At 49.9% G+C, this 24185-nt stretch overlaps 1 protein-coding gene and 1 non-coding gene across 7 annotated transcripts; both read left to right on the top strand.

Moving 5' to 3' along the window:
* Positions 1 to 4: 4 nt before the first annotated feature.
* On the top strand, positions 5 to 9731 carry Smug1 (single-strand-selective monofunctional uracil-DNA glycosylase 1). 6 transcript variants are annotated; one of them, XM_045153661.1, is made up of 5 exons: positions 81 to 98; positions 1545 to 1626; positions 7492 to 7742; positions 8747 to 8866; positions 8980 to 9731. In XM_045153661.1, exons 2-5 carry the CDS (start codon positions 1596 to 1598, stop codon positions 9598 to 9600), a joined length of 1023 nt encoding a protein of 340 aa, XP_045009596.1. In that variant the 5' UTR covers positions 81 to 98; positions 1545 to 1595; the 3' UTR covers positions 9601 to 9731. The 6 variants fall into 6 exon arrangements, with proteins under 6 accessions (XP_045009594.1, XP_045009596.1, XP_045009597.1 ...); XM_045153659.1 differs by lacking the exon at positions 1545 to 1626 and having other exon boundaries at positions 5 to 98; positions 7492 to 7793; XM_045153662.1 differs by having other exon boundaries at positions 8747 to 9410.
* LOC123461934 lies at positions 3337 to 3476 on the top strand. Its single transcript, XR_006637979.1, has one exon. It is a non-coding gene; the product is annotated as a small nucleolar RNA SNORA7 (small nucleolar RNA).
* Positions 9732 to 24185: the final 14454 nt, after the last annotated feature.

Raw genomic sequence — 24185 nt, 5'->3', positions numbered from 1 at the left:
AGCCAATCTGCTCGTGTGAACGGTGTAGACTACGATTCCCAGGGTCCTTAGCGCCGGGCCCAGGGCCAGCACCGGAAGCCGATGTGGAGCTGGACCAGGTGAGGGAGTGGGAGGCTGCCCGGGCCCGCGGAGGCGGGCGCGGCGGCGTCGGTGCTTGGGCACCTGCCTGGGACTGCAGCCGGCCCCGGGCAGGGCGCCGAGCCGGCCCGACCGCCGGAAGCCCGAGGGACCGCCCCGGAGGCCTGCGGGGTCCCGGTTGGGCGGAGCCCGCGGGTGCAGGCGAGGTTTCCACCGTGCCTGGGTCTGCAGCTTCCTCCGAACCGGAACCTGGACCCGGAGGCGTGAAGTGGCCCTTCTGAGTCCGTGCTCTATTATTTGTGGTTAAGAGTTCGCTTCCTCTCCCTGTGGATTCCCTGAGTGCCTCCAGGGGGGACAAGGGGACCGACCGTGTCTTGGATTTCTAATAAACTTTGTCGAGTTGAGTCAGAAAGGCCTGATGGGAGGCTGAAGTCTAGCCTCCGCCACACTTACCGCTGGGTGGCCCTTAGCACTTAATGCAGTTTGGCGATGTAATTTATAAAGTGTCTACATTTCTTAAGCTTTTGGCTCTTGGTGACGAGGTAGGATTTCCAGGGTTCCTCTTTGGGCTCCTGTAGTGTTTTATCCAGGGTATTAAAGCCCAGATTATAGTCTGTTACAGCTACTTGTTTATCCGTCCTCTTACAGTAGTTTATGGCTTACTGAAAGCCTGACTTACATTTTATTCATTTTGGAATTCTTCCCTAGCAAGAGGCTGCAATAATGCCTGTCATGTAAGAGACTCATAAATACTGAAAAAATAAACAAGTTAACAGCTGGTGGTAGGTTGATGGACTATGTGATCTTCATAGAAAGGAAACTTAACAATCCTTGCTCAAGAGAACTTTCTAGAGATGAAACTAGGACTGGGATTCAAATCACTTCTTTCTTTAAAACAATTTTTATGCTATTTTCATTTTTTAAACTTTTTATTGAAAGCGTCCATAAAAAATACTTATTTGCAGGGGGCTGGAGAGATGGCTTAGTGGTTAAGCGCTTGCCTATGAAGCCTAAGGACCCTGGTTCGAGGCTCAATTCCCCAGGACCCACGTTAGCCAGATGCACAAGGGGGCGCACACGTCTGGAGTTCGTTTGCAGTGGCTGGAGGCCCTGGCACACCCATTCTCTCTCTGTGTCTGCCTCTTTCTCTGTCACTCTCAAATAAAAAATAAAAATAAACAACAAAAAATATATTTATTTGCAGAGAGAGAGAGAGACTGAGAAAGCTAGGGCTTTCTGACACTGAAAATGAACTCCAGATGCATGTGCCACTTTGTACACCTGGCTTTATATGGGCAATGGGGAATTGAACCCAGGCAGTCGGGCTTTGCAAGTGAGCACCTTTAACCACTGAGCCATCTCTCTAACCCCTCAAGTCAGTTCTTTCAGCCTGTATTAGATCAGGCTTTGAAATGGGAACAGTGAAAATAAGGTCTTGACACTTTTGTGTATATCTGTCCTTGCAGTCTCCAACCCATTGCAGACCTGAGAGATCCCAGAGTGGGGGCTGAGATGTGATGTTGGTGCTCCACAGCAAACACAAGCCAGGTCCCTGGAAATGTTCGAGTTATCACCACTTCTCATCTTTCCAGTTGCCCCTGGATACCTGTCTGGACAAATCTGCTAAATATTTCTTGTCCAGTGTGGTGGGACATGCCTTAATCCCATCTATCTGGAGGAATGCTTTAAGTTCAAGGCCAGCCTGGTCTGCGTAGTGAGCTCTAAGCCAGCTAGGGCTACATAGTGAGATCCTGTCAAAAACCAAAACCAAAAAATTTAAACTGGAAAGACCTCTTCATTTCATCTGGGGAAAGACTTCCCAAGTCTGGCCTCTGATATTTTCCCTCCCTTCAAAGATCAGAGGATAGATTAGTAGGCTAAGCTTTTGGGTCAATCTTTTTTTAAAAGAATTTATTGATTTATTTAAGAGAGAAAGTATGGGCATACCAATGCCTTTTGCCACTGCAAACGAACTCCAGATGCATGCATCATTTTTTGTTTGGCTTTATGTAGGTACTGGGGAATTGACCCAGGCCACTTTGCAAGTGGCTTTGCAAGCAAGTGCCTTTACCACTGAACCATCTCTCCAGCCCCTATTGTGTCAATCTTGACACATCAACCTCATCTGGGGGTAGATGTTAACAAGCAAAATGCCAAGTAAGCAGCTGAGACTGAAGTGAATTTAGGATATAGATGTTGAAAGTAAGCTGGTATGGTGGTGCATGCCTATAATCCCAGTTACTCAAGAAGCTGAGGCAGGAGGAGTGCCACAAATTTAAGGCCTGCCAAGTTTACATAGTCAGTTTGAGGCCTACCTGGGCTGCAGAGAGAGACCTTGTCTCAAAACAAGAAGTGCAAGTACCAGCAAGGGCATAGCAAGCCCTGTCAAAAATAAAGGCAAGCTGGGCATGTTGGTGCACACCTTTGATCCCAGTGCTCAGGAGGTTGAGGTTGGAGGATTGCTGTGAGTTCAAGGCCAGTGTGAGACTACAAAATGAACTCCAGGTCAGCCTGGGCTAGAGTGAAACCCTATTTGGGAAAAAAGGAAAACAACAACAACAACAACAAAAGAAAGTGTGTTTATAATCCCAGTGCTGGGGAGGTGGAGACAGTGGATTCCTGGGGCTCACTGACCACCAGCATGGCCTGCTTGATGAGTTCCAGGCCAGTGAGAGACCATCTCAGAAAGTATGTGGTGAGGCTGGGCATCGTAGCACACATCTTTAATCCCAGCACTTGGGAGGCAGAGGTAAGAGGATCGCCATGCGTTCAAGGCCACCCTGAAGCTACATAGTGAATTCCAGGTCAGCCTGAGCTAGAGTGAGATCCTACCTAGAAAAAAAAAAAAAGTGCAGTGGTTGGGGAGGGGAGTATGGTGGAAGAGATAGCTTAATGGTTAAGGCACTTGCCTGCAAACCCTAAGGACACCGGTTTGGTTCCCAAGTACCCATGTAAGTCAGATGCACAAGATGGTGCATGTATCTGGGGTTTGTTTGCAGTGGCTAGAGGCCCTGGCACGCCCATTCTCTATCTGCTGCTTTCTCTCCCTTTAAAAAAAAAGTATACAGAGGGTTGAGGAGATGGCTCAGCAATCAAAGGCACTTGCTTGCAAAGCCTGATGACCCAGGTTTGATTCCCCAGTACCTACATAAAGCCAGAAGTATAACATAGTGAATGCATTTGGAGTTCATTTGCAGCAGCAAGAGGTCTTGGTGCACCCATTCTCTCTCTTTCTGAAATAAATCAATATATTTAAAAAACCTCTGGGGATTGCGTCTAGAGGGTGGCTAGTATTCTGCCAGCTTTTGAAACAGGAGGGAAAGCCAGCCCTGCACAGGTCCCCATTCCAGTCCTAGCTTCCTGAGTAGCTCGTGATTGGGAGACACTCTGCAGCATCACTTGAGAAAGAGAATAAATAAATAAATAAATAAATAAATAAATAAATAAATAAATAAACTGGGCGTGGTGGTGCACACCTTTAGTCCCAGCACTTGGGAGGCAGAGGTAGGAGGATTGCTGTGAGTTCAAGGCCATCCTGAGACTACATAGTGAATTCCAGGTTAGCCTGAGCTGCAGTGAGACCCTCCCTACCTTCAAAAATGAAAAAAAAAAAAAAAAAAAAGCAACAACCCACAAACCATATCTATTTATCTATCATCAATCCATATATATATATATATATATATATATATATATATATATATATATGGCCTGAGGACTGACATCTGAAGTTTGTCTTCTGGCCTCCATTTGCCATGCTCCACACTTACGTTCACATGTACCTCACCCCTCAAGAGCACTTAAAATAGCTCTAAAATATAGCTACTTATTTGAGACACACACAGAGAATGGGCATGCCAGGGCTTCCTGCCATGTACATGAACTTCAGATACATCATGCACTACTTTGTGTATCTGGCTTTACATGGGTACTGGGGAGTCAAATCTGGGCTGTCAGGCTTTGCAGACAAGTGCCTTTAACCGCTGACCCATCTCTCCAGCCTTAAAATATCTTTTTTTTTTTTTTTAATCTCAGCTGGACATGGTGGTGCATGTCTTTAATCCCAGCACATGGGAGGCACAGGTAGGAGGATCGCTGTGAGTTCAAGACCACCCTGAGACTACATAGTGAATTCCAGGTCAGCCTGGGCTAGAGCGAGACCCTACCTTGAAAAATCAAACAGAAATCTTTGTGTGTGTGTGTGGTGTGTGCTTTATGGGTGTACCCATGTCATGACGTGTGTGGAGGTCAGGGGACAACCTCAGGTGTCAGTCCTCACATGCTGCCTTGTTTGAGGCAGGCTCTTATTTGTTGCTGCCTGTGCCTGGCTGCTGGCCTGTGAGCTGGAGACTCATCTCTGCTCATCTGCCCATCTGGCTGTAGGAGTGCTGGGATTAGAGATGCCCATGAGCAGTCCTGGTGTATGTGGGTTCTGGGGATCCAAGCTCAGGTCCTCATTGAGCCATCTCCCCAGCCCTTACAAAGTCGTTTTCTTTGTGGCACATGATTGTGGTGTGTGTGGTTTGAGTGTGTGCTGTGGTGTGTGCACATACTTGAGGAAGCAAGGGGAGAACACCCAGGATCTCCTTGAGACGCAGTCTCCTCACTGAATCCAGAGCTGTTGGTCCCAGTGGCTTTCTGGTCCCCACTCCTCATAGTGCTGGGGTTACAAGTGTGTGTGTGGCCATGCCTAATGTTTATTATATAGGTACTGGGGAGTTGAACTCGGCAAATCAGGCCCTTTTGGGCCCTCATGCTTTTGCAACAAGCACTTTTCCTTGCTGAGCTATCTTCCTAGACCCACAAAATGGTTTTAAACACGTTTGACAAAACAAATTGATAGCGCTGGATAAGGGTTTATTGTGAGCCTAATATGCTCTGGGTCCTTGCAGGTATGCAGGAAGATTGAATAGGGCCTGACCCCAGTTTCCTTCCCTGTAGTAGGGGAGGCCAAGAGGGATTCATGAAGACACCACTAACCCTGGTTGCATCCCATGGAGCTCAGCCTTTGCCAACCAACTAAATCACTTTTTTCAAGCTATGTATACCAAGGCTTCTCAGCCAGCCTACTCATGTGATGTACTAGTCGCTTTTTGTTGCTGAGACAAGTACCTGTGGGAGGAAATAGTAATCTCTGCTCACTGTTTCAGAGCTTTCAGGCCATAACTATTTGACCCCATGCCTGCAGGCTTATGTGGGGAGAGAAGTGGTGGGGAGGGTGTGGGGGCAAAGCTCATGGCATGGTAGTCAGGAAACAGAGGAAGAGAGAGAGAGAGGTGGGGGGAGGGAGGGAGGAAAAGGGAAGGAAGAAGGGGCCAGGGACAAGATAAATCCTTCAAAAACAAGTCCAAAAGGACCTGTCACTAGATTAGCATCATTATCAAGTTGTCTCAGGAGCGCCACTAACTGGAGACCACACTTTCAGCACCTTTGGCCATTTTAGAGTGAACTTGTGGGCTGTAGTGTTCTGAGGAGAGAAGGCTATGTCAGGACCTTTTGAGCTGCATCTTGAAGAATAAGTATGATTTGGAAGTTTCAAGAGGTGGGGTCATCACCCTCTTGGTTGGGTACTGGATGATGTCCTGGTTAACTTAATGCATATATTTAGCTGGGTTTGCCATGTCTTGGCATGTGCAGTGTTGGGAGTTTCAGTAGGAAAGGCATTTTGAAAGTGTCAGTGAAGGACTGGAGAGGTGGCCCAGTGGTTAAGTCATTTGCAGTGGCTAGAGGCTGTAGTGTTCCCATTCCCCCTCTTCTTGGAAATGAATAATTTTATTTTTTTTAAAGAAAGTGTGAGTGAAGGCTGGGCTTGGTGGTACACACCTTTAATCCCAGCACTTGGGAGGCAGAGGTAAGAGAAATGCCGTGAGTTCAAGGTGAGTTCAAGGCCACCCTGAGACTAATTCCAGGTCAGCCTGGACTAGAGTGAAACCCTACCTAAAAAAAAAATAAAAATAAAAGACAGTGTGAGTGGAATAGTGATATCAGGTAGGAGCACTGGGTTTGCATGGAGTGTGAGGAGGAGTGTCGGCTGCTGTTACAAGGTTTGGTGTTAAGCTCCTTGCTGTCCTCTTCCCATTCTTTCCTCCTCCCTCTCCTTTCCCTTTCTTTCCTTCCTCCTCTCCTGAGCATCCAGTGTCTCATCCCATTCTTAGGCATTATGAAGTATTATTATCCTTGGTGTTTGGATGCAGAAGCCTGAGGCTCTGGCCACAGTTGCATAGCTTGCAAGAGTCTATTCAGAGTCCAGTAATCATTCTTGTCACCACAGAGGAATCTTGAATGTGGGAGAGAAGCTGGGCTGGGGTTAGGGGGTTGTAGAATTAGTGAGGTGGCTGATCAGGCCATCTAAGGCAAGATGGTGTGGGTGGTTAAGGACATAGCTTTGAGTCACACAGTGTAGGTTCAAATCCCAGCTTCATTACTTGCTAACTGCACGACCCTGGGCAACTTGCTTGATCTTGTTAGGCCTCAGTCTCCTCACTTGTAACATGGGAGCAATAATACCCACCTCATGGGGTTGTTATGAAGATCAATGAGGTGTACCTGGCATAGAGCAATTGCTTGCCACCTGGAAGCTATTGTAATTAGCCCTCCCAGATCTCTGGGCTGTGGCTGCGCACCTGCATCTCATTCGTCAGCACAGTGGTTTCCAGGACACAGCTCATCCTGGCCGGACTTATTTTATTAAGTCTGACATTATGCAGAAAGTGCCACCAGTAGATGAGTACTGAAAATGTAGCCAGGTGTGGTGGCGCAGGCCACAATCCCAGCACTCAGAAGGCAGGTGAAGCAGAATCAGGCTGTCCAAGGCTGTGCTTGGCTGCATGTCAAGTTTGTGGCCAGCTTCAGCTACATGAGACCTATCTTAAAAAAGAACGAAGAAAGAACATGTATCGGTAGGTAGAAATGTTGATTCAGGCTGTGGGCCTACTCTGGCGGCTGAAGCAGGAAGATCCTGAGTTCAGTGCCACCTTAGGCTACAGAGGGAGTTCAGGGCCAGCTGGAATAGTTTAATGAGACCCTGTCTCAAAACACAAAAACGCTTGGAGATATAGCCCAGTGATACAGTACTTGCCTATTATGAGTGAGGACTCAGGTTCTATCCCCAGCACTGGGGTGGGAAAGAGGGGAAAAGAAAATGTCCTGTGCATGGCCTAGAAACACAGACCTGGATAGCAGCTAAGTGGTAATCACCATTCTTCTCACGAGGATATGCATGGAGGAAGGATACTGAGGTGGAGAGGAGAGGGCCCTTCGTTACCAAGGACTGGGGTGAGCTTGTTCTACTTGATGGTTTGTGGATGACTGACAATTTTTCTAGAATTTTTTTTAGCCCAGCAAATAGTAGTAGGGGCCCTAGCTCCATTCTGGGTCAAGGATTGATGGGAACTCTGCTCACCTCTTTTCCAGGTGACCCCAACATGGCGGTACCCCAAACTTTCCCACTGGGGCCCATCCATGAGAACGCAGGGGCCCTGGAGGAGCCCAGGACCTGCTCTCGAAGCTTGGCTGAGGACTTCCTGGAGGAGGAGCTTCGGCTCAATGCTGAGCTAAACCAACTGCAGTTTCCAGAGCCTGTGAGCGTCATCTACAACCCTGTGGATTACGCGAGGGAGCCGCATCGCAGCTACGTGACTCAATACTGCCAGGGCCCCAAGGAGGTGCTCTTCCTGGGCATGAACCCAGGACCTTTTGGCATGGCCCAGACTGGGGTAAAAGGCCTGTCTTCTCCCGAGTGGTTGAGTGGGAGGCGGCGGGGTGGACGCTGGGCTGGGTGTGCAGTGGAGGAAGAGTATGTGATTTACTGGGGTTGTGTGTAGCTTCCCTCCCCAACCCCTCCCAGGAAACATACTGGCTCCTGTGGTCGCAGACACTCTCTAGGTCTCTCTGCTCATAGTTAGCCAAGCATATTAATGGTAGTTCCACTTCCCCTGTGAGCTGTCCACTAATTGCCTCTGAGAGCCCTTCCTTCCGCCAGCCCCCTCCTTACCTTACCTGGCCGGATCTCCTCTGTCCCCGGTGTGTGGCTGGGGTCAGGGCAGGGCCTAGGAATGCTGGGTCCTCCGGGAAGACTGGTTGGTGAGGGTGGCATATAAGAGCTGCAGCGCATTCTGGCAGCCAGCCTGGTTCTGTCTCTGGCCCGAGAGAGGTTCAGAATGGAGCCAGGCTCTGGGGCCTTCTAGCTTTATCCCCTCGGAGCCGAGCTCAGGCTGAGGGACTGTCCCACGGTGGGGGAGGAGAGGAGGCCTCAGGGCAGAAGGCACAATCGTTTTTATTGACCCCACCTGGATGATGGAAGGCAATCGATGATGAAATGACGGTGGAAGCACTGGCTGAGGCTTGGGCTGGGAGGGCACCCAGAGAATGGTGGCAGCCCTGTCCGCCTGCCTCCTGTTACTCTGGCCATCTGTCTGTCCCCTGGATGAACATCCTGCCCTCTACAGAGCCACATGTCCCAATGTTCTCTCCCTGTACTTGGTCCCAAAGCCTAGCTGGGTAGGGCACACAGTCTGCTGCGTCCCAGCCCACAGTGAAACAAGGAGGAAAAGAGGCAAGATGGAACCACAGGGTCGGGGATCCTTTGGGTGCGGGTGTGCCCCCGTGGAAGATGGGAAGAGTCAGGTATCCAATCAAGCCCTGTATTGTTGCTCTCCTTCCCCCGCAGGTTCCCTTTGGGGAAGTGAACATTGTCCGGGACTGGTTGCGCATTGGGGGCCCTGTGCTGACCCCTCCCCAAGAGCACCCTAAGCGACCAGTGCTGGGTCTGGAGTGCCCACAGTCAGAGGTGAGCGGTGCCCGGTTCTGGGGCTTTTTCCGGAACCTCTGTGGACAGCCTCAGGTCTTCTTCCGCCACTGCTTCGTCCACAATCTCTGTCCTCTTCTCTTCCTGGCCTCCAGCGGGCGCAACCTCACCCCCACCGACCTGCCTGCGAAGCCCAGAGAGCAGCTCCTGGCGATCTGCGACGCTGCCCTCCGCCGGCAGGTGCAGCTGCTGAAAGTGCGGCTGGTGGTAGGGGTGGGGCGCCTGGCGGAGCAGCGGGCACGCCGGGCCCTGGCAGGCCTCACACCGGAAGTTCGCGTGGAGGGGCTCCTGCATCCCTCTCCCCGGAGCCCACAGGCCAACAAAGGCTGGGAGGCAGCAGCCAGGGAAAGACTCAGCGAGTTGGGGCTGCTGCCTCTGCTGACAGAATGAGTGCCCAGGCCTGGCATTCCTTACCTAGGAGGCCCCGGTCAGCGTTGCACAGTGGCTGGCAGCGCACAGTAACTAGTTTTCCTGGGCTCCCTGCTGCCAGGAGACTTGTTCTCAGGTCTGTTGGGCTGTTCTCTAATGGGCCAGGACATCTTCCATTTCCAGGTGGGCTGCTCTCCGCTGCTCCTGTCTGCTCCCTGCTTCCTCAACCTTCCCTGGCCACTGCCCTTTGTCTGATGCCAGGGTCTAGTTGCGCATGGCGTCAGCAGAGGTGGCTTGTGCAGACTGCCCTGCTCCTTAGGAGCCTCTGTGTATGGAGAGGTGTCTGAATACATATTTATTGCTTCAGAGGAAGATTTTTTTAAAAAATCTTTTTAAAAAGATTTAAAGTGGAGTCTCACCCTAGCCTAGGCTGACCTGAAATTCACTATTTAGTCTCAGGCTGGCCTCGAACTCCCAGTGATCATCCTCCCTCAGCCTCCCCTCCTGTGGGGATTAGAGGCATGCACCACCTTATCTGGCTAAATCTTTTATTTTTATTTTACTGATTTTTATTTTGAGAGAGAGAATGGGTGCCAGGGCCTTCAGCCGCTGGGAATGAACTCCAAACTTGTGCGCCCCCTTGTGTGCAGGTACCACGTGGTGCGCTTGCATCACCCTGCATCTGGCTTAAATGGGACCTGGAGATTTAAACGTGAGTTCTTAGGCTTCACGGGCAAGTGCTTTAACTGCTAAGCTATCTCTCCAGCCCTGGCTAAATCTTTATAATTTTTAAGTTGTTTTTTATTTACAGTTTGCTTTTGGCTGTGCCAGGGTTTGAATCCACAGCCTATGCACACTAGGTGAGCTTTCTGCCACTGAACTGCTTGACACTAATTGTGCTTCTGTTTGATGTTTCTGTACATATATATAGTAAATACTGATGGGATCCAACCTCCCTAACCCACTTTGCCCCACGCCTCCCCTTCCAGAGGGAAGGTCTTCGCAGCATCCCTACTTATCCTTACAGAACAGCTTCTGCCCATGGACCTCTTTCTTCACAGGGACTAGGGCAGAACAATGGGCGTGATAGTAAGAATGAACTTCTTAGCCCAGTGTATAAGGTGTGCCTTCCCCCTCCCCCCACAGGAGGTGGAGGCAGAAAGATCTGAAGTTTGAAGCCACCTTTGGCTCCGTATTGAGTTCGAGGCCAGCCTGGTCTACCTGAGACTGTTTCACATAAAACAACAAAAGTGAACTGCAAGGAAAGTGATCAATGACTGTAGCAGAGTAGGAAAGTCAGAAGATCTAGATTTTCATCTTTGCTTGGAAACTTCATTTAAAAAAGTTTTTTTTTGTTTATTTATTTGAGAGAGACAGACAAAGAGAGGAAGACGGGGGTGGGGAGGGAGAGAGCGAGAGAGAATGGGCGCACCAGGGCTTCCAGCCACTGCAAACGAACTCCAGATGCATGCACCCCTTTTGCATCTGGCTAATATGGGTCCTGAGGAATCGAGCCTCAAACCGGGATCCTTAGGCTTCACAGGCAAGCACTTAACCACCAAGCCATCTCTCCAGCCCGGATTTCATTTTTAAAAATATTTTGTTTTTGCCTTTCCTCTCTCCCTCTCCCTCCCCTGCCTCATTTTTTTTTTTTTTTTCAAAATAGAATCTCACTCTAGCCCAGGCTGACCTGAAATTTATTATGTAGTCTCAAATTCACAGTGATCCTTCTACCCCAGCCTCCTGAGTGCTGGGATTAAAGACATGTGCCACCACGCCTGGTTTCTTCTGGATTTTTTGTTTTTTTCCAGGTAAGATCTCGCTGTAGCCCAGGCTGATCTGGAATTCACTATGTAGTCTCAGGGTGGTCTTGAACTCATGGAGATCCTGCTACCTCTGCCTCCCGAGTGCTAGGATTAAAGCGTGAACCACCATGTTTGGCTTTTTGCTTTTTTTATAAAAACTTTTTATGAGAGAGAGCAAGATAGAATTGACACTCCAGGGCCTCCAGCCACTGCAGTCGAATTCCAGACATGTGTGCCATCTTATATGCGTGTGTGACCTTGCATTCCTGTGTCACCTTGTGTGTCTGGCTTATGCAGGATCTGGAGAGTCAAACATGGGTCCTTGGGCTTCACAGGCAAGTGCCTTAACCACTAAACCACCTCTCTAGCATTCTTCTTTTTTTTTTTTTTTTTTTTAGGTAGGGTCTCACTCTAGCCCAGGCTGACCTGGAACTCACTCTGTAGTCTCAGGCTGGCCTCGAACTCATGGCAATCCATTTACCTTTGCCTCCCAAGTGCTGGGATTAAAGGCTTGTACCACCATGTCCGTCCCTCTTCTGGTTTTTGAGATAGGTTCTCCCTGTATAGCCCAGGCTGGCCTGGAACTCTATGTAGAACAAGCTGGCATCAAGCTTGTGGTGATGTCCCTGCCTCTTTGCCTCCTGAATGCTGGGATTACAGGTGTTTGCTGCCATGCTCAGCCTACTTGTGAACTCTGAGGGGTAAGTGGGTTCATCTCTCTTAAGGCTCAGGATTCTTTGCAAAACAGATGCCACCTCTGGGGACTGGCATGAGGATTAACTGGAAGGTGCCTCACAGAAGCCTGGCACATGGTTCTCACTACGTACTCTTCCTGCTTGCTTGCACTGGCTGGGGAGTCACTTCACTACAAGGAAAGCCCCTGTCCTCTCTGAAGACCTTGTTGGGGTCAAGTCTGGGCCTCCATCTGTGGCCTTCCTAGAGATGGACCAAGGACTTGATGAAAAACAATCCGTGGTCGTTCAGACTAAGCATTAAACACTCCTAAATTCACATGTGGGTTCTTTCTTTGTTTCCCCCTGGGCAAGAAAGGAGAAAATTGTTTAAAGTTTTCCCTTCTTACCTGTACTTCCTGTGACCAGCTTTCTTGGGTAGCTGGGGGAGGGAGGTGGAAGCAATCTAATCACCCTAGCCAAGCTGCAGGCTCTTTGATGGGGACCTGGCAGCAGCTCTTTGTTCTTGGGGTATTGTGGGGGTGGATGGGAGTCTGGTGAGTGACTGCAGGAATGTCCTAAGCAGCTGGAGTGGCCTTGTTATTCATGGTGGGCCCCTCATAGCATACCCGAACATATATTGAGATTCGAGCTCAAACTGCCCCAGCATTTGTTAAGATTCGACTTGGGGTGAAGGCTTAACCAGAAAAGTTAGGTTGGGATGGGCTCCCAAGATGGAGTCACCAAGGTCAGCAGAATGGTGACAGAGAAATAGGAAAGTGAATTTTCCACATTCTTCAAGAAACCACCTGGTCATTATCCCTGCCTTGCCTACCAGTGCCCCAGGTCATGGTTTCCCACCCCCTCATCTCCTGAGTCACATGGTCACTGTTCTGGTGCCTTACCATAGTGATTTTTATTTTATTTATTTTTGTTTTCTGAGGTAGGGTCTCACTCTAGCTCAGGCTGACCTGGAATTCACTCTCTAGTCTCAGGGTGGCCTTGAACTCTCAGTGATACTCCTACCTCTGCCTTCCAAGTGCTGAGATTAAAGGCGTGAGCCACCATGCCTGGCCCTAGCTATTTTTAAATGGTTAATGTAATGATCTCCCCTAAAGAAACTTTTCTATTCAACTTGACAAATGAGTTCTTTTCCCTTCCTACCTTTCCCCTAACTGAAGAAGCCCTATAAAGCCCACTACCTGAAAATTCAGGATGGCTGTGCTCCTCTCTTGAGAGTCAGCCCTGGCAGCTCATGCTTTTCACAAATAAAAGCTTTCATCTTTGCCTCAGAGTGGTTTGTGTGGTCTTGGTCACTCCTGAACCTTACAGCTGCCATGTGCTAAGAAGCTTGGGCTGTAAGTAGCGATCCTAGCCTGAGCGCTGGGGCTGGGTGGGCTAGAGACGGAGCTCAGCCCCCTGGCCCAGGATTTCATCCAGTCACCCCTGCGGAGCGAGACCCTCACCAGAGCTCCAGACACCAGCTGAGCTTTCTGGTTGGTGAACACATGGACAGGCTGGAGAGGTGATATGTTCGGATTCTATAGGCAGAGGACACAGATCTGTGTTTGAGAGCTCCCAGACTTTGCATTATGTTTCTTCTTTCTCTCTTTCCCTCTTTTTTTTTTTGGTGTGGCTAGTTCTGATTTATATTCATATTCTGTTCCTTTCCTCCCTCCCTTCCTCCCTCTCTTCCTGTCTTTCTTTCTCTCCCTGCTTCTGGGGATTGAACCAAGGGCCTTGTACATGCTAAGCACACTAAGCTATGTCCTCAGCCCTTGATTTGTATTCTTTGTAATAAAACTGGAATCCTAAGTACAGTGTTTCCCTGACTTAATTATGTTTAACAAATTACTGAACCTGAAGGGTTTGTAGGAACTCTTGGGTTTTGATCTAATTGGACAGAAGTGCAGCTGGCCCCTGAGGGGATGGCTGCCGTGTTGGGGTCTCTGCCCTTGTATCAGTGGAGACTACAGGTAGTTTGCATCAAAACTGCCTCACAGCGTTGTGCTGTGCCTTAATCTCTTGTCCTCTGCTGTCCGTGCTGAGAAGCGAGCATTGTGTTGGGTATTGTACAGTAACTGCAGGGACGAAGCTGTTGTTGCCTTAATATATTTAGCTGAAGCCGGGCGTGGTGGCGCAGAACATGCCCATCGAAACACCCAATAATAGGTGAGACTTAGATGAAGGGGTGACGGCTAGTCAAACATTACTTTGAAGCTACATAGTCGCTAATCTGGAAAAGGTTTATTTTTAGCTGGGTGTGGTGGGGGCATGCCTTTCATCCCAGCACTAGGGAGGCAGAGGAAGGAGGATCCCTGAGTTCAAGGCCAGCCGGGGACTACATAGCAAAGGTTTATTCTGGCTCATGATTTCAGAGGTGTCAGTCCATACTCACTGGTCCGGTTGCTTTGGTGTTGCCGTCACAGTGCATCAAGGTAGGCGTGTGGAAGAGGAGGCATCTGGGAAGCCCAGAGGAAGGAGCTGGAGCCCCCGTGTTCTAACTACCTTCCACTAGGTGCTACTCCTTAAAGATCCCGTCACCTCCCAGTAGCAGCTCAAGTGGGTGCCTTCAACACATAGACCTTTGGGGGGGCATTGAAGATCAAAACCATAGCAAATACTAAGCCGTATTGGAGTCGTCGTTGTACAGTAGGGAATGAATGGGGCGTGGGGGGAGTGGTGTGGACCTAGGACATGGGGGCCCCAGCAGGCTCCAGGGGAAAGCCTCGAGTTAGAATGGTGTGGGAAGCACTTGGACTGTGGAGACCAGAATGACAGCAGAGTCACTGCACTGTCTGGCTTAACGGGTTTGTGTTCTATTCCAAGGATGTGGCTTGCTGGATGTTGGTTAGGGTCCTGGGCATGTCTTTTCCAAAGGGCATTATTGGATACTGGTAGGACTGGCATAACAAAAATACCACACGGTTAGTGGTTTAAACAACAGAATTCATTTTCTCACAGTTCTGGCCACAGAAGTCCAAAATGAAGGTTGTTGGTTCATCTGCTTGGCTGGCAGATGCTGGCTTCTCCCGTGTCCTCAGATAGCCTCTTCTCCTTGGGTCTGCCCCCTCTTAGGAGGCTGCCAGTCATATGGGTGAAGTCCCCACCCTTAGGCCTTCATTTAACATTTTTTCAAGGGATCTTCATTTTGGGGGAATGAATGAGGGGATGGCTCAGTGGATAGGCACTTGCTGCCCAATCACGTGGACCTGAGTTCAATCCCCAGCACTCACATAAAAAACTAGGGATAGCTGCACATGCATAGCCCAGTGCTGGTGGCAGCCAGGCTAGGAGACGAGAATTGCTGAGGCTTTCTCTCTCATATATACATACACACACACACACACACACACACACACACATATATATATATATGAGAGAGAGAGTGAGGATGGGTGTGCTAGTACCTCCAGCCACTGCAAATGAACTCCAAACACATGTGTGTCACCTTGTGCATCTGGCTTACGTGGGTTCTGAGCAGTCAAACCTGGGTCCTTAGGCTTTGCAGGTAAGCGGCTTAACTGCTAAATGGCAAGCTCCAGGTTCAGTGAGACTCCATCTCAAGAAAATATAGAAGAGGACACCTGATATCCTCTGGCCTCCCCACTTAGCATGCATGTGCTGCTCACATCTGTACACGCATGTGCATGTACCCATTGCAGAAAATTCAAAAAGAACAAATAAAAGTTCTGTATATTTTTTAAATGCCCTGTCTACAGATATTAGTGCTTCAACATTTAAATTTTGTGGGGTGTATCTCACTCCATACAGCATTCAAAGTCACATCACTGTTTTTTTTTTTTTTTTTTTTGTCCTTCACCAAGGTTAACCTCAAATAAGATCGTGCACTTGGGAGCACCTTTCCAGTCCGCAGGCTTGGAAGCTGGACTGCTTGTTTAGCTAGCTGGCCAGACTCAGTCCCACCAGACTGGCTCTTACCATTTCATTCTGGAGCTGAATCCTCAATGCAGATCAGAATGTCCTAGAAGAAGGCGGTTCATTGCTCTTCTCAGAGCCCAGAGCCAACTGGAATGATAACAGTCATTATTACAAGGAGTATTTTGAGAAGTGGAGTGTAACGTCAAATTGATATAATGTGGGGTCATCCAGAGCTTTGTAGCCCAGTCGGGGCTCAAGTTTGCTGTGTAGTCAAGTATGAACTTGAACTGAGTCTCCTGCCTTCACCTCTGAGTGACAGGTGTGTACCACCACACCCAGTTGATCATGGTGCTGGGGGCTGGAACCCAGGGCCTCCTGCCTGCTAGGTAAGCACTAATCCCACTGAGCTAGATCCTTAGCCTCACATGTGTAGCTGTTTTAAGTCAATTAGAAATAAATAAAATTCCCAATGTTCAGTTCACTAGCTATATTTCAGGTGCTCAGCCACATGTGGCTGGTGGCTGCTGGCAGAACGGCACAGATGAGGAACCTTTCTGTTACTGTGGAAGTTCTGCAGAACAGTCCTGTGTAGAGGTCACTGACTTGCAACCCTGCCTGTGAATCAGAATTAACCTGTGGAGGCTGGAAAAATGCAAGTTCCTCTGCTTCCTGTCAGGAGACTGGCTTCAACAGAATCTCTTTGTGTTATACAACCAAGGCCAATCCTTCACGGTATTCACAAGGGTACTCACTGAGGCTAATCCTTCAAGGTACTCATGAGGGTACTCACCGAGGGCAATCCTTCAAGGTACTCACAAGGATATGCTTATTTTCCTTTCCTCTCTAACCTGGTACAGTGTAGGTGTTCACAAGGAATGTGCCTATAATGCATGGCTTTCATTTGGTACAGCTGTCCTACTTGTCCATGAGTTTCTCTAGGGCTGTTGCTTTTGCCCCAGGATGGCAATTAAGGTTCTGGTTTAGACAGTGATGAGGGTTTAAAAGTCCTACCCTAGGGCTGGAGAGATGGCTTAGCGGTTAAGCGCTTGCCTATGAAGCCTAAGGACCCCGGTTCGAGGCTTGATTCCTCAGGACCCATGTTAGCCAGATGCACAAGGGGGCACACGCGTCTGGAGTTCGTTTGCAGTGGCTGGAGGCCCTGGTGCACCCATTCTCTCTCACTCTCTCTCTCTGCCTCTTTCTCTCTCTGTCACTTTCAAATAAATAAATAAACATAAAAAAACAAAAATTTAAAAAAAGTCCTATCCTAGGGGTAGCCCAGTGAGTAAAGTGCTTGCTGCACAAGCATGAGGACCTGAGTTCAGATCCCCAGCACCTACATAAAAATGCCAGGTACGAGCTTGTAATCCCAGTGCTGGGGAGGCAGGGGTTTAGCTGAATGGATGCGTTCTAGGTTCAGTGAGAGACAATGTCTCAAAGAGGAAAGTGGAGAGTGATTGAGGAAAATACCTCTGGCCTCCACAGGCATCAGCTCCCCCCACATGTGTACAAACTTACATATGTGCAAACAGTCCCACCCTAACATTCACACACTCCAAGGCTGTGCCTGGTTGGAATGGTGATATGTCTGAGGCTGAGGGGTAGGTTGTGTGAGGAAGAAAGAGTCTTCTGACCTTTTCCCTCCTGTCATAGTCAACTTTACATTGCTGGGATGAACCTCCAGACCAGACACAGTTTATGAGAGGAACAGGATTTACTGAAGCTTATAGATCCAGGGGAAGTTCCATAATGGCTGAAGCAGCTGGGCCCCTTTCACAGGTCCACACAGAGAGAAAGACCACCACCAGCACCATAAGCAAGCACACTCAAGCACTCTGCATAGGCTGGAATTCCGATCTGCCCCCAGTAACACCTTAGGGATAGACCACAGATCCACCCACAGTGACACCTCTTCCATCCAGGTGGCTGGAAATCCAAGTTACAGCTTAATAAAACATTTGAGGGCTGGAGAGATTGCTTAGTGGTTAAGACACTTGTCTACAAAGCCTAAGGACCTAGGTTTGATTCCCCAGTCCCTCATAAGCCAGATGCATAAGGTGGTGCAGCATCTGGAGCTTGTTTGCAGGATAGAGGCCCTGGCACACCCATTCTCTCTCTCTCTTTCTCTCTCTCTCTGCCTTTTCCTCTTGTTCTCTCTCTCTCTCTCTCTCAAATAAATTTTAAAAAATTTAAATGAGTTTATTGGCGGACATAAATCCAAACTACCACACCTCGTTATCCAAACAGGATGGCTTAAAGGGAGATTGGTGGCCTTTGACCATTGTGTGGGCCCTCACTTTCCTTTTCTAATGCAGCAGACCATTATCATTTTTTTAAACCTGGAGGGCTGGAGAGTTGGCTCAGTGGTTGGGGTGCTTGCTTGCAGGGCCTGGCAACCAGGGTTCGATTCCCCAGTGCCCACTTGATGCACAGAGTGGTACATGTGTCTGGAGTTCATTTGTGGTGGCTGGGGGCTCTGGCAGGCCCATTCTCTCTCTCTCTCCCCTTGCAAGTAATTAAATAACTAAATATTAAGCCGGGCATGGTGGCGCACGCCTTTAATCCCAGCACTTGGGAGGCAGAGGTAGGAGGATAGCCATGAGTTCAAGGCCACCCTGAAACTACAGAGTTAATTCCAGGTCAGCCTGGACCAGAGTGAGACCCTACCTCGAAAAACAAACAAACAAAAAAAAAATTAAAAAAAATAACTAAATATTAAACACACACATACATACACACACACACCTAGAAACATAAGGTCTAGTCACAGCTGGGGCCAAGAACCTAGTGGTAGGATGGAAGGAGAGAAAGGAGATTGTAGCCTATTCTAGACCAACTCTTGGCTCTAAATAGTCTTCTGTAGGATATAGGTCAATTATTTCCTACTTTTCCCTAAAGAAGTAAGTAACTTCAACGAGAGCATGAGACATTGAGGTTAGACCCATGAATAAACTGCCCCGCTATAACCACCCGATGATGCAGAAATAATTGTTTGGGGCAAAGCTGAATCGCTTTCCTCTTCAGTAGCCTTAATGCCAGCCTGGTTCAGGCCCAAAGTTCACCAGTCACGGTTGCATTATCCTGTCTTCAGGGAAACTTTCTTTCCCTCCTTGTTTTGGCTTTCACATTCTCAACAACAGAGCAAACAAAACAGAATTTCCTTGCCCATTCTCTGTCCCCAAACCCTGACGTCAGCCTCTGGACTCTGCTTGCACAGGGTGGCCCAGAGCCCAGAGCAGTCCTCATTCATTGGTGGCTTGTGCCAAGACAGGTTGCCATTTCCATTTTCATTAATTGAAGTAGTTTGACCCCCCATCATCTCGGGCCAGCAATTTCCTGCTGCTGGTTGGGAGGACATCCCTCTGCAGGTCGCTTTGTCCCTTTTTTTTTTTTTTTTTTTTGAGGTAGGGTCTCACTCTGGCCCAGGCTGACCTGGAATTCACTATGTAGTCTCAGGGTGGTCTTGAACTCACGGAGGTTGCCCTGTCCTATCTACTGGTAAGGTTCTGACTCCTCATCCAGACTGCAGAAATGAGCCTGGATAGCGCAGAAAGGCAACCTTCACAACAAATGACCAGCCTTCATTCCTGGATTTCAAACTGTTTCCTAAGAAAGGCTTTCATGGTATCTACCTTTAGGCCCACCCTTTGAATTTTGGCTTTTTTTTTTTTTTCTTTGTTCAGGTTTTAGGATTTACTTGCAGATGCAGTTGCCTCTCAGAACCTGGAGGATTCTTTCTACTGTGGCCTGAGAGAAGGCACTGTCATTGAACCAAGGGCTTTTTCCTTCCAATATTAGAGAGCTGCTGCAGAGGGTGTGGTGGCTTTGCTGAGTGCAACAGTGAATATGTGCTTTGCTCCTTACCTGGATTTGAGGAAGGTCTCCGTGTACCCTATGAAACTGCCCATTTCTGGCACTTTCACTTCGTGAGTGTCATTTTAAGGGTTGGGGAGCCGGGCTTGGTGGTGCCAGCCATTAATCCCAGGACTGAGGAGGCAGAGATAGGATCTCTGAGTTGGAGGCTGGCCTGGCCTAGAGTGAGATCCTACCTAGAGCCATTTCCCCTCCCCAAACGGTGTCACCTCGCAGAGTCAGCCTCCACTGCATTGTGTGCTTCTGCCCTTCTGGGGAGGATCTGTCCAAATTTTTAATCTTCCAGATGGACACTTTCGTAATTGGGTGTAACCCGTTTATTTATTTACATATATATTTTTTTCTGCTGCTACGTCTTTGTGTATTGTGGGATTTTTGTGTCGCCTCTGAGTTTTCAAGCATTTTCAGTGTCTTCTGTCCGGGGTTGGGGAGGGAAGGCAGGAGGGCGAGGACGAGGCGTCCCGCCTGGGAGGGGAGCCGTCGGCGCGGGGGACGGGGGACGGGGGACGGGGGACCGGGGACGACGTCGGGAGGGGGTGGCTGCAATCTGTGACTTGGAAAACAGACGTGCGGCGCGTGCGGGGCGGGGGCGCGGGCCGCTCTGGCCCCCAGCTCCTCCGCAATCCAATTAAATAACATTTAAATGCATAACCAGCCCGCGCGGCGATGAGGCTGGAGATTGGAGCGGGCGCGGCGGCGGGCCGCGCGGGCGGCGTTTTGTGGAGCTCAGCGATTCTGGCGGCAATTTCCCCGCTCGGCGCGGCTTTTACGAGCCCGCTCCCGCCCGGCGCCCGCCCGCCCGCCCGCCCCCGCCGCCCCCGCCGCCCGCCGCCCCGGAGCCTCCCTCCCTCCCAACCTCCGCAGGGCCTGCGCGCTCCTCCGCCCGCCCCCGTCCGTCCGCCCGTCCGTCCGCCCGTCCGTCTCTCTCGCGGCGGGTCTCCGGCTCCAGCCCCGAGCTGCTCGCGCCCGCGTCTTCCAGGGACTCGGCCCGCTTGCATGCATCCATCCAGCTTCCCTCTGGATCCCCGTCTCCCCCGGGCTTTCTTCTCCCCCGGCTACACTTTCCATATCCTGGCCTTCTGGGTCCTCCACGCCCAAGCTCTTCTTCCCCTTCCCTCGCCCGCCGGCAGCCTGGCCTGGCCTTCCCGGGGACCCCCGGGTGGAGGTGGTAAGGAGCAAGCCAGAGATCCCTTCTGCCCGCCATCCTTGGGGGCAGAGCAGGGAGGGCTGGCCTGTTCACGGTGAAGGCTGCTGTCCGGAGGGCCCTGCTAGGGCTTGAGGCTCCCCTGAGGTTGGCATGGAGAAGGGGGAGCTCCCTGAAGAATCAAGGTCAAGCCCCCCCCCCCCCCACCCCAGGAGAACCCTGAGCTTCCCAAGCCAGTGACGCAGGTCTCACAGTTCACGTCTGGGTTTCAAGACTGTTCTCTCCTCTTCCTTTCTTATCACCGAGCAGGCCCCCCAACATATGGAGTGTGCCATTTACCAGATGCCGCAGGCCCGTGCGGATTTAGGGAAGCGCTTCCCTGGCAGAAAAGCAGCAAGGGCAAAGCCCTCTTGTGAGCATGCCCGGAACACTGGAGGAACGTGGCCGAAACGGGGAATGAGTGTGGCATCGGAGAGGTCATGGGGAAGGGGGCATCATGTAGGGACTAATAAGGCACAGCAAAGCTTCCCCTTACACGCTAGGTAAAATGGGGAGTCCTTGGAGGGGTAGAACGAGGGAGTGACTTGATCTGCATTTCCTCAGAAGAGTCTTACTGCTGTGTTGAGAATGGAAGGAAGGAAAGAGGAAAAAGGAGGACTGAAGCAGAGGGACCAGGGGGGCCTTCAGAGCAGGTGGAGGTGGGGCCTGGGCCAAGGAGAGAAGGGAAGCAGATCTTGGATGCATTTTTCAGTGACAGCCCGCGGGACCTAGCACCGGGTCAGATGGCAGATGTGAAGAGGAGTCAAGCAGAAGGTTAAGGGGGCTTGCTGTAAACCAGCACACTAGGGTCACCGTTACCTGGCACGGGAGAACGCCTTAGGAGGAGCTGTTTGGGGGACATGCTGTGGACATAAGGCTTGGAATAACTGCTAAGCATCCAAGCAAAGCTGAGTTGTAGGCAGACAGATACTCTGGTCTTCGCTTCATGGGAAGGCCAGGCGGGAGGGAAAAGTCTGGGATTGCCAGTGTCTCAGGAGTGAGTGCGGACCAGAAAAGGACAGTCAATAACATATATGTGAACCTCAGTATTTAGAAGGTAAAGAGCAGCTAAATAAATAAAAACAGGATTTGGGGAGGAGAGCTCTTGGCTTGGTTGTTCTTCATTCTCAGCCACCCACATTGCCCTTGATGCAGATGGCTCCACGCTATTTGCTGGGCCTGTCTCTTTCTCCTGGGAACTGCACACAACAGCCAGATTGACTGCCTAGTGCCCTCTGCATTCAAGGACCTGCTTTCTGGCAGTTGAGCCAGGCCAAGTGCATGGAGGAATCAAAGGACCTGAAGATCTTGACTCACCTCTACTGCTTTGCTACTGGGGAAACTGAGGCCCTGAAGCAGTGGGCTGTTCAAGCTTGCCAGCAGGTGACCAGAGTTCCTAGAATAGAATCGAGTGCCCTTCATATGCTGGATCTGACTTGATGCCGCACTTGATGCCATAGGCAGCAGAGGGTTCTCCAGCACCTACTATGTCCACCCATGGAAGGGAAGCCTCTGAGGGGACAGTGCTCATCCTCAGGAAATATCCACTTGGGACTCCTGAGTCATTTTCTCTTTCTTTTCATTTCTGGTGACTTCTCAATCTGTACTCCCTCCTGTCCACTCTGTGTCCTAGGGTCCTTCCTACCCTCCAAACCTTATTCCAATCCATTCTTCAGAACCAACCTCCAGATCCCCTTGGATTGCCAAGTCTGCAGGTGGCTTGAGGTCCTAAATCCAACAGCCAGTCATTGTTCCCTCTCTTCTTTGGCTCTTAATATCCAATCCTTAGGCAAGTTCTGTGGGGCCTGTCATCAAAAAATGAATCCCTGGCCAGCCCTGGTGGCGCACACCTTTAATCCCAGCATTTGGGAGGCAGAGGTAGGAGGATCGCCATGAGTTCAAGGCCATCCTGAGACTACATAGTGAATTCCAGGTCAGCCTGGGCTAGAGTGAGACCCTACCTCAAAAAACAAACAAACAAACAAACAAACAAAAATTAATTCCAACATTGAGCTCTGCACATCAGGTCTCCACTTGAACACTCTCAGCCAGCCCCAGCCTGTTTCTCTCCCCTGTGCTGTTAACCACTGCGGCCCTCAACTGCCTCCTCTGCCTTGTGCTCCCTTTCCCCCCAGACATGACCCATCTTCTTCCTTCAGCCGCTAGGCTCCATTGCTTGAGAGATCTGGGCTGAGTTCTGTTGATAGGAGCTGTCTGAGGACCCTCGTTGTGGGAGGCTATCTCACAGAGCTCCTGGAGGGAGCTCCAGTGAGGAGGAGGTCAAGGAGTAAACTTGAGGGTTAGAGGGTATTAGTTACTTTTTCATTGCTGGGACCAAATACCCAACCAGAAACAGCTTAAGGAAGGACAGGGTTTTATTTTGGCTTGCAGTTTGAGAAGATACAGTCCATGGGGGTGGGAGAGAAACTGCTGGAGCAGCAAGCCAGCATCATTTTAGCAGAGAGGAAGTAGTAACAGAACTGGGCAGTAACTCCCTGTGGGGCTCCACCGCCTAAAGGGCCCACAGCCTTCACCAACAGTGCCATCAACTGGGGATTAAATATTTAAATATATGAGTCTATGGGAGACATTTTGCATTCAAGCTGCCACAGGAACTGGCTAGCAAAAGCAAGGCCCTGGGTTCAATCCCCAGCACTGCTTAAAAAAGCAAGCTCAAGTATGCCTCTGAAATGGCGGGGAGCATTCAAGGAATCTTAAATTTACTCTGTCTCATTTCCATCTTCTTTATCCTTCTGCTCAGCATCCTCTGTTTTTCTCTTGTCTCAGATTACCTTGTCTGCCTTTTGGTCAGCGGTAGAAGGGATTCCTCACCAGCCTCACAGCACTGAGAAGGTATTCACTCACATGAACCAGTTCTGGGAGCTGGGCTTGGGCAGCCAGGTGGGAGCAGACTTGGTTCTCTTCAACCTGGCCGCCTGGCTCCAGTCGTTCACTGCTCATTCCGCACCTGGCACTTTGCACCCAGCAAGTGCCTACTCAGTATTTATGGAATGGATGCTTGGATGAACAAATGTCTTGTACATTCACCCTTCTTCTTGGGCTCCTGGTGGGTCTTTCTGCCTCTTTGGGCTACTACTTTCGGCATGAATGTGTACCTAATCACTTGGGGGGATCTTGTTAAGCTGAAAAGTTGGGCTGACTCAGTCTGGTTCTGGGGTGGGCCTGAGAGCACATTTCTGAGCACACTGCTAGAGAGGCTTGTGCTACTGGTTTTCAGGTTCAAGGTGCCCTTGGTCTAAAATTGAGAGATTACAGAATTAAGAAGACAACACAGAGAGAAGAATAGTCAAAGGAAAAAGGGAGTTCCAAGGCCCCCAGAGTCCCTAGCTCAGTGGCTCCAGAAAGCTCAGAGGCAACTGTAGCATCCCATAGCACTCTCCTTCTCCAAGGCCCAACCTCTGAGGCAGGAACAGGCTCAGGACATGCTGGCCATCTCTGTCCCTAATAGCCTCCTTACTCTGGATACCCTGTAAATCACAGAGAAAGCTTTGGCAAAG

This window comes from Jaculus jaculus, chromosome 6 (assembly GCF_020740685.1).
Source record: "Jaculus jaculus isolate mJacJac1 chromosome 6, mJacJac1.mat.Y.cur, whole genome shotgun sequence".
In the NCBI taxonomy this organism is placed as follows: domain Eukaryota; kingdom Metazoa; phylum Chordata; class Mammalia; order Rodentia; family Dipodidae; genus Jaculus; species Jaculus jaculus.
This window is presented reverse-complemented; position numbering and strand designations above follow the sequence as displayed.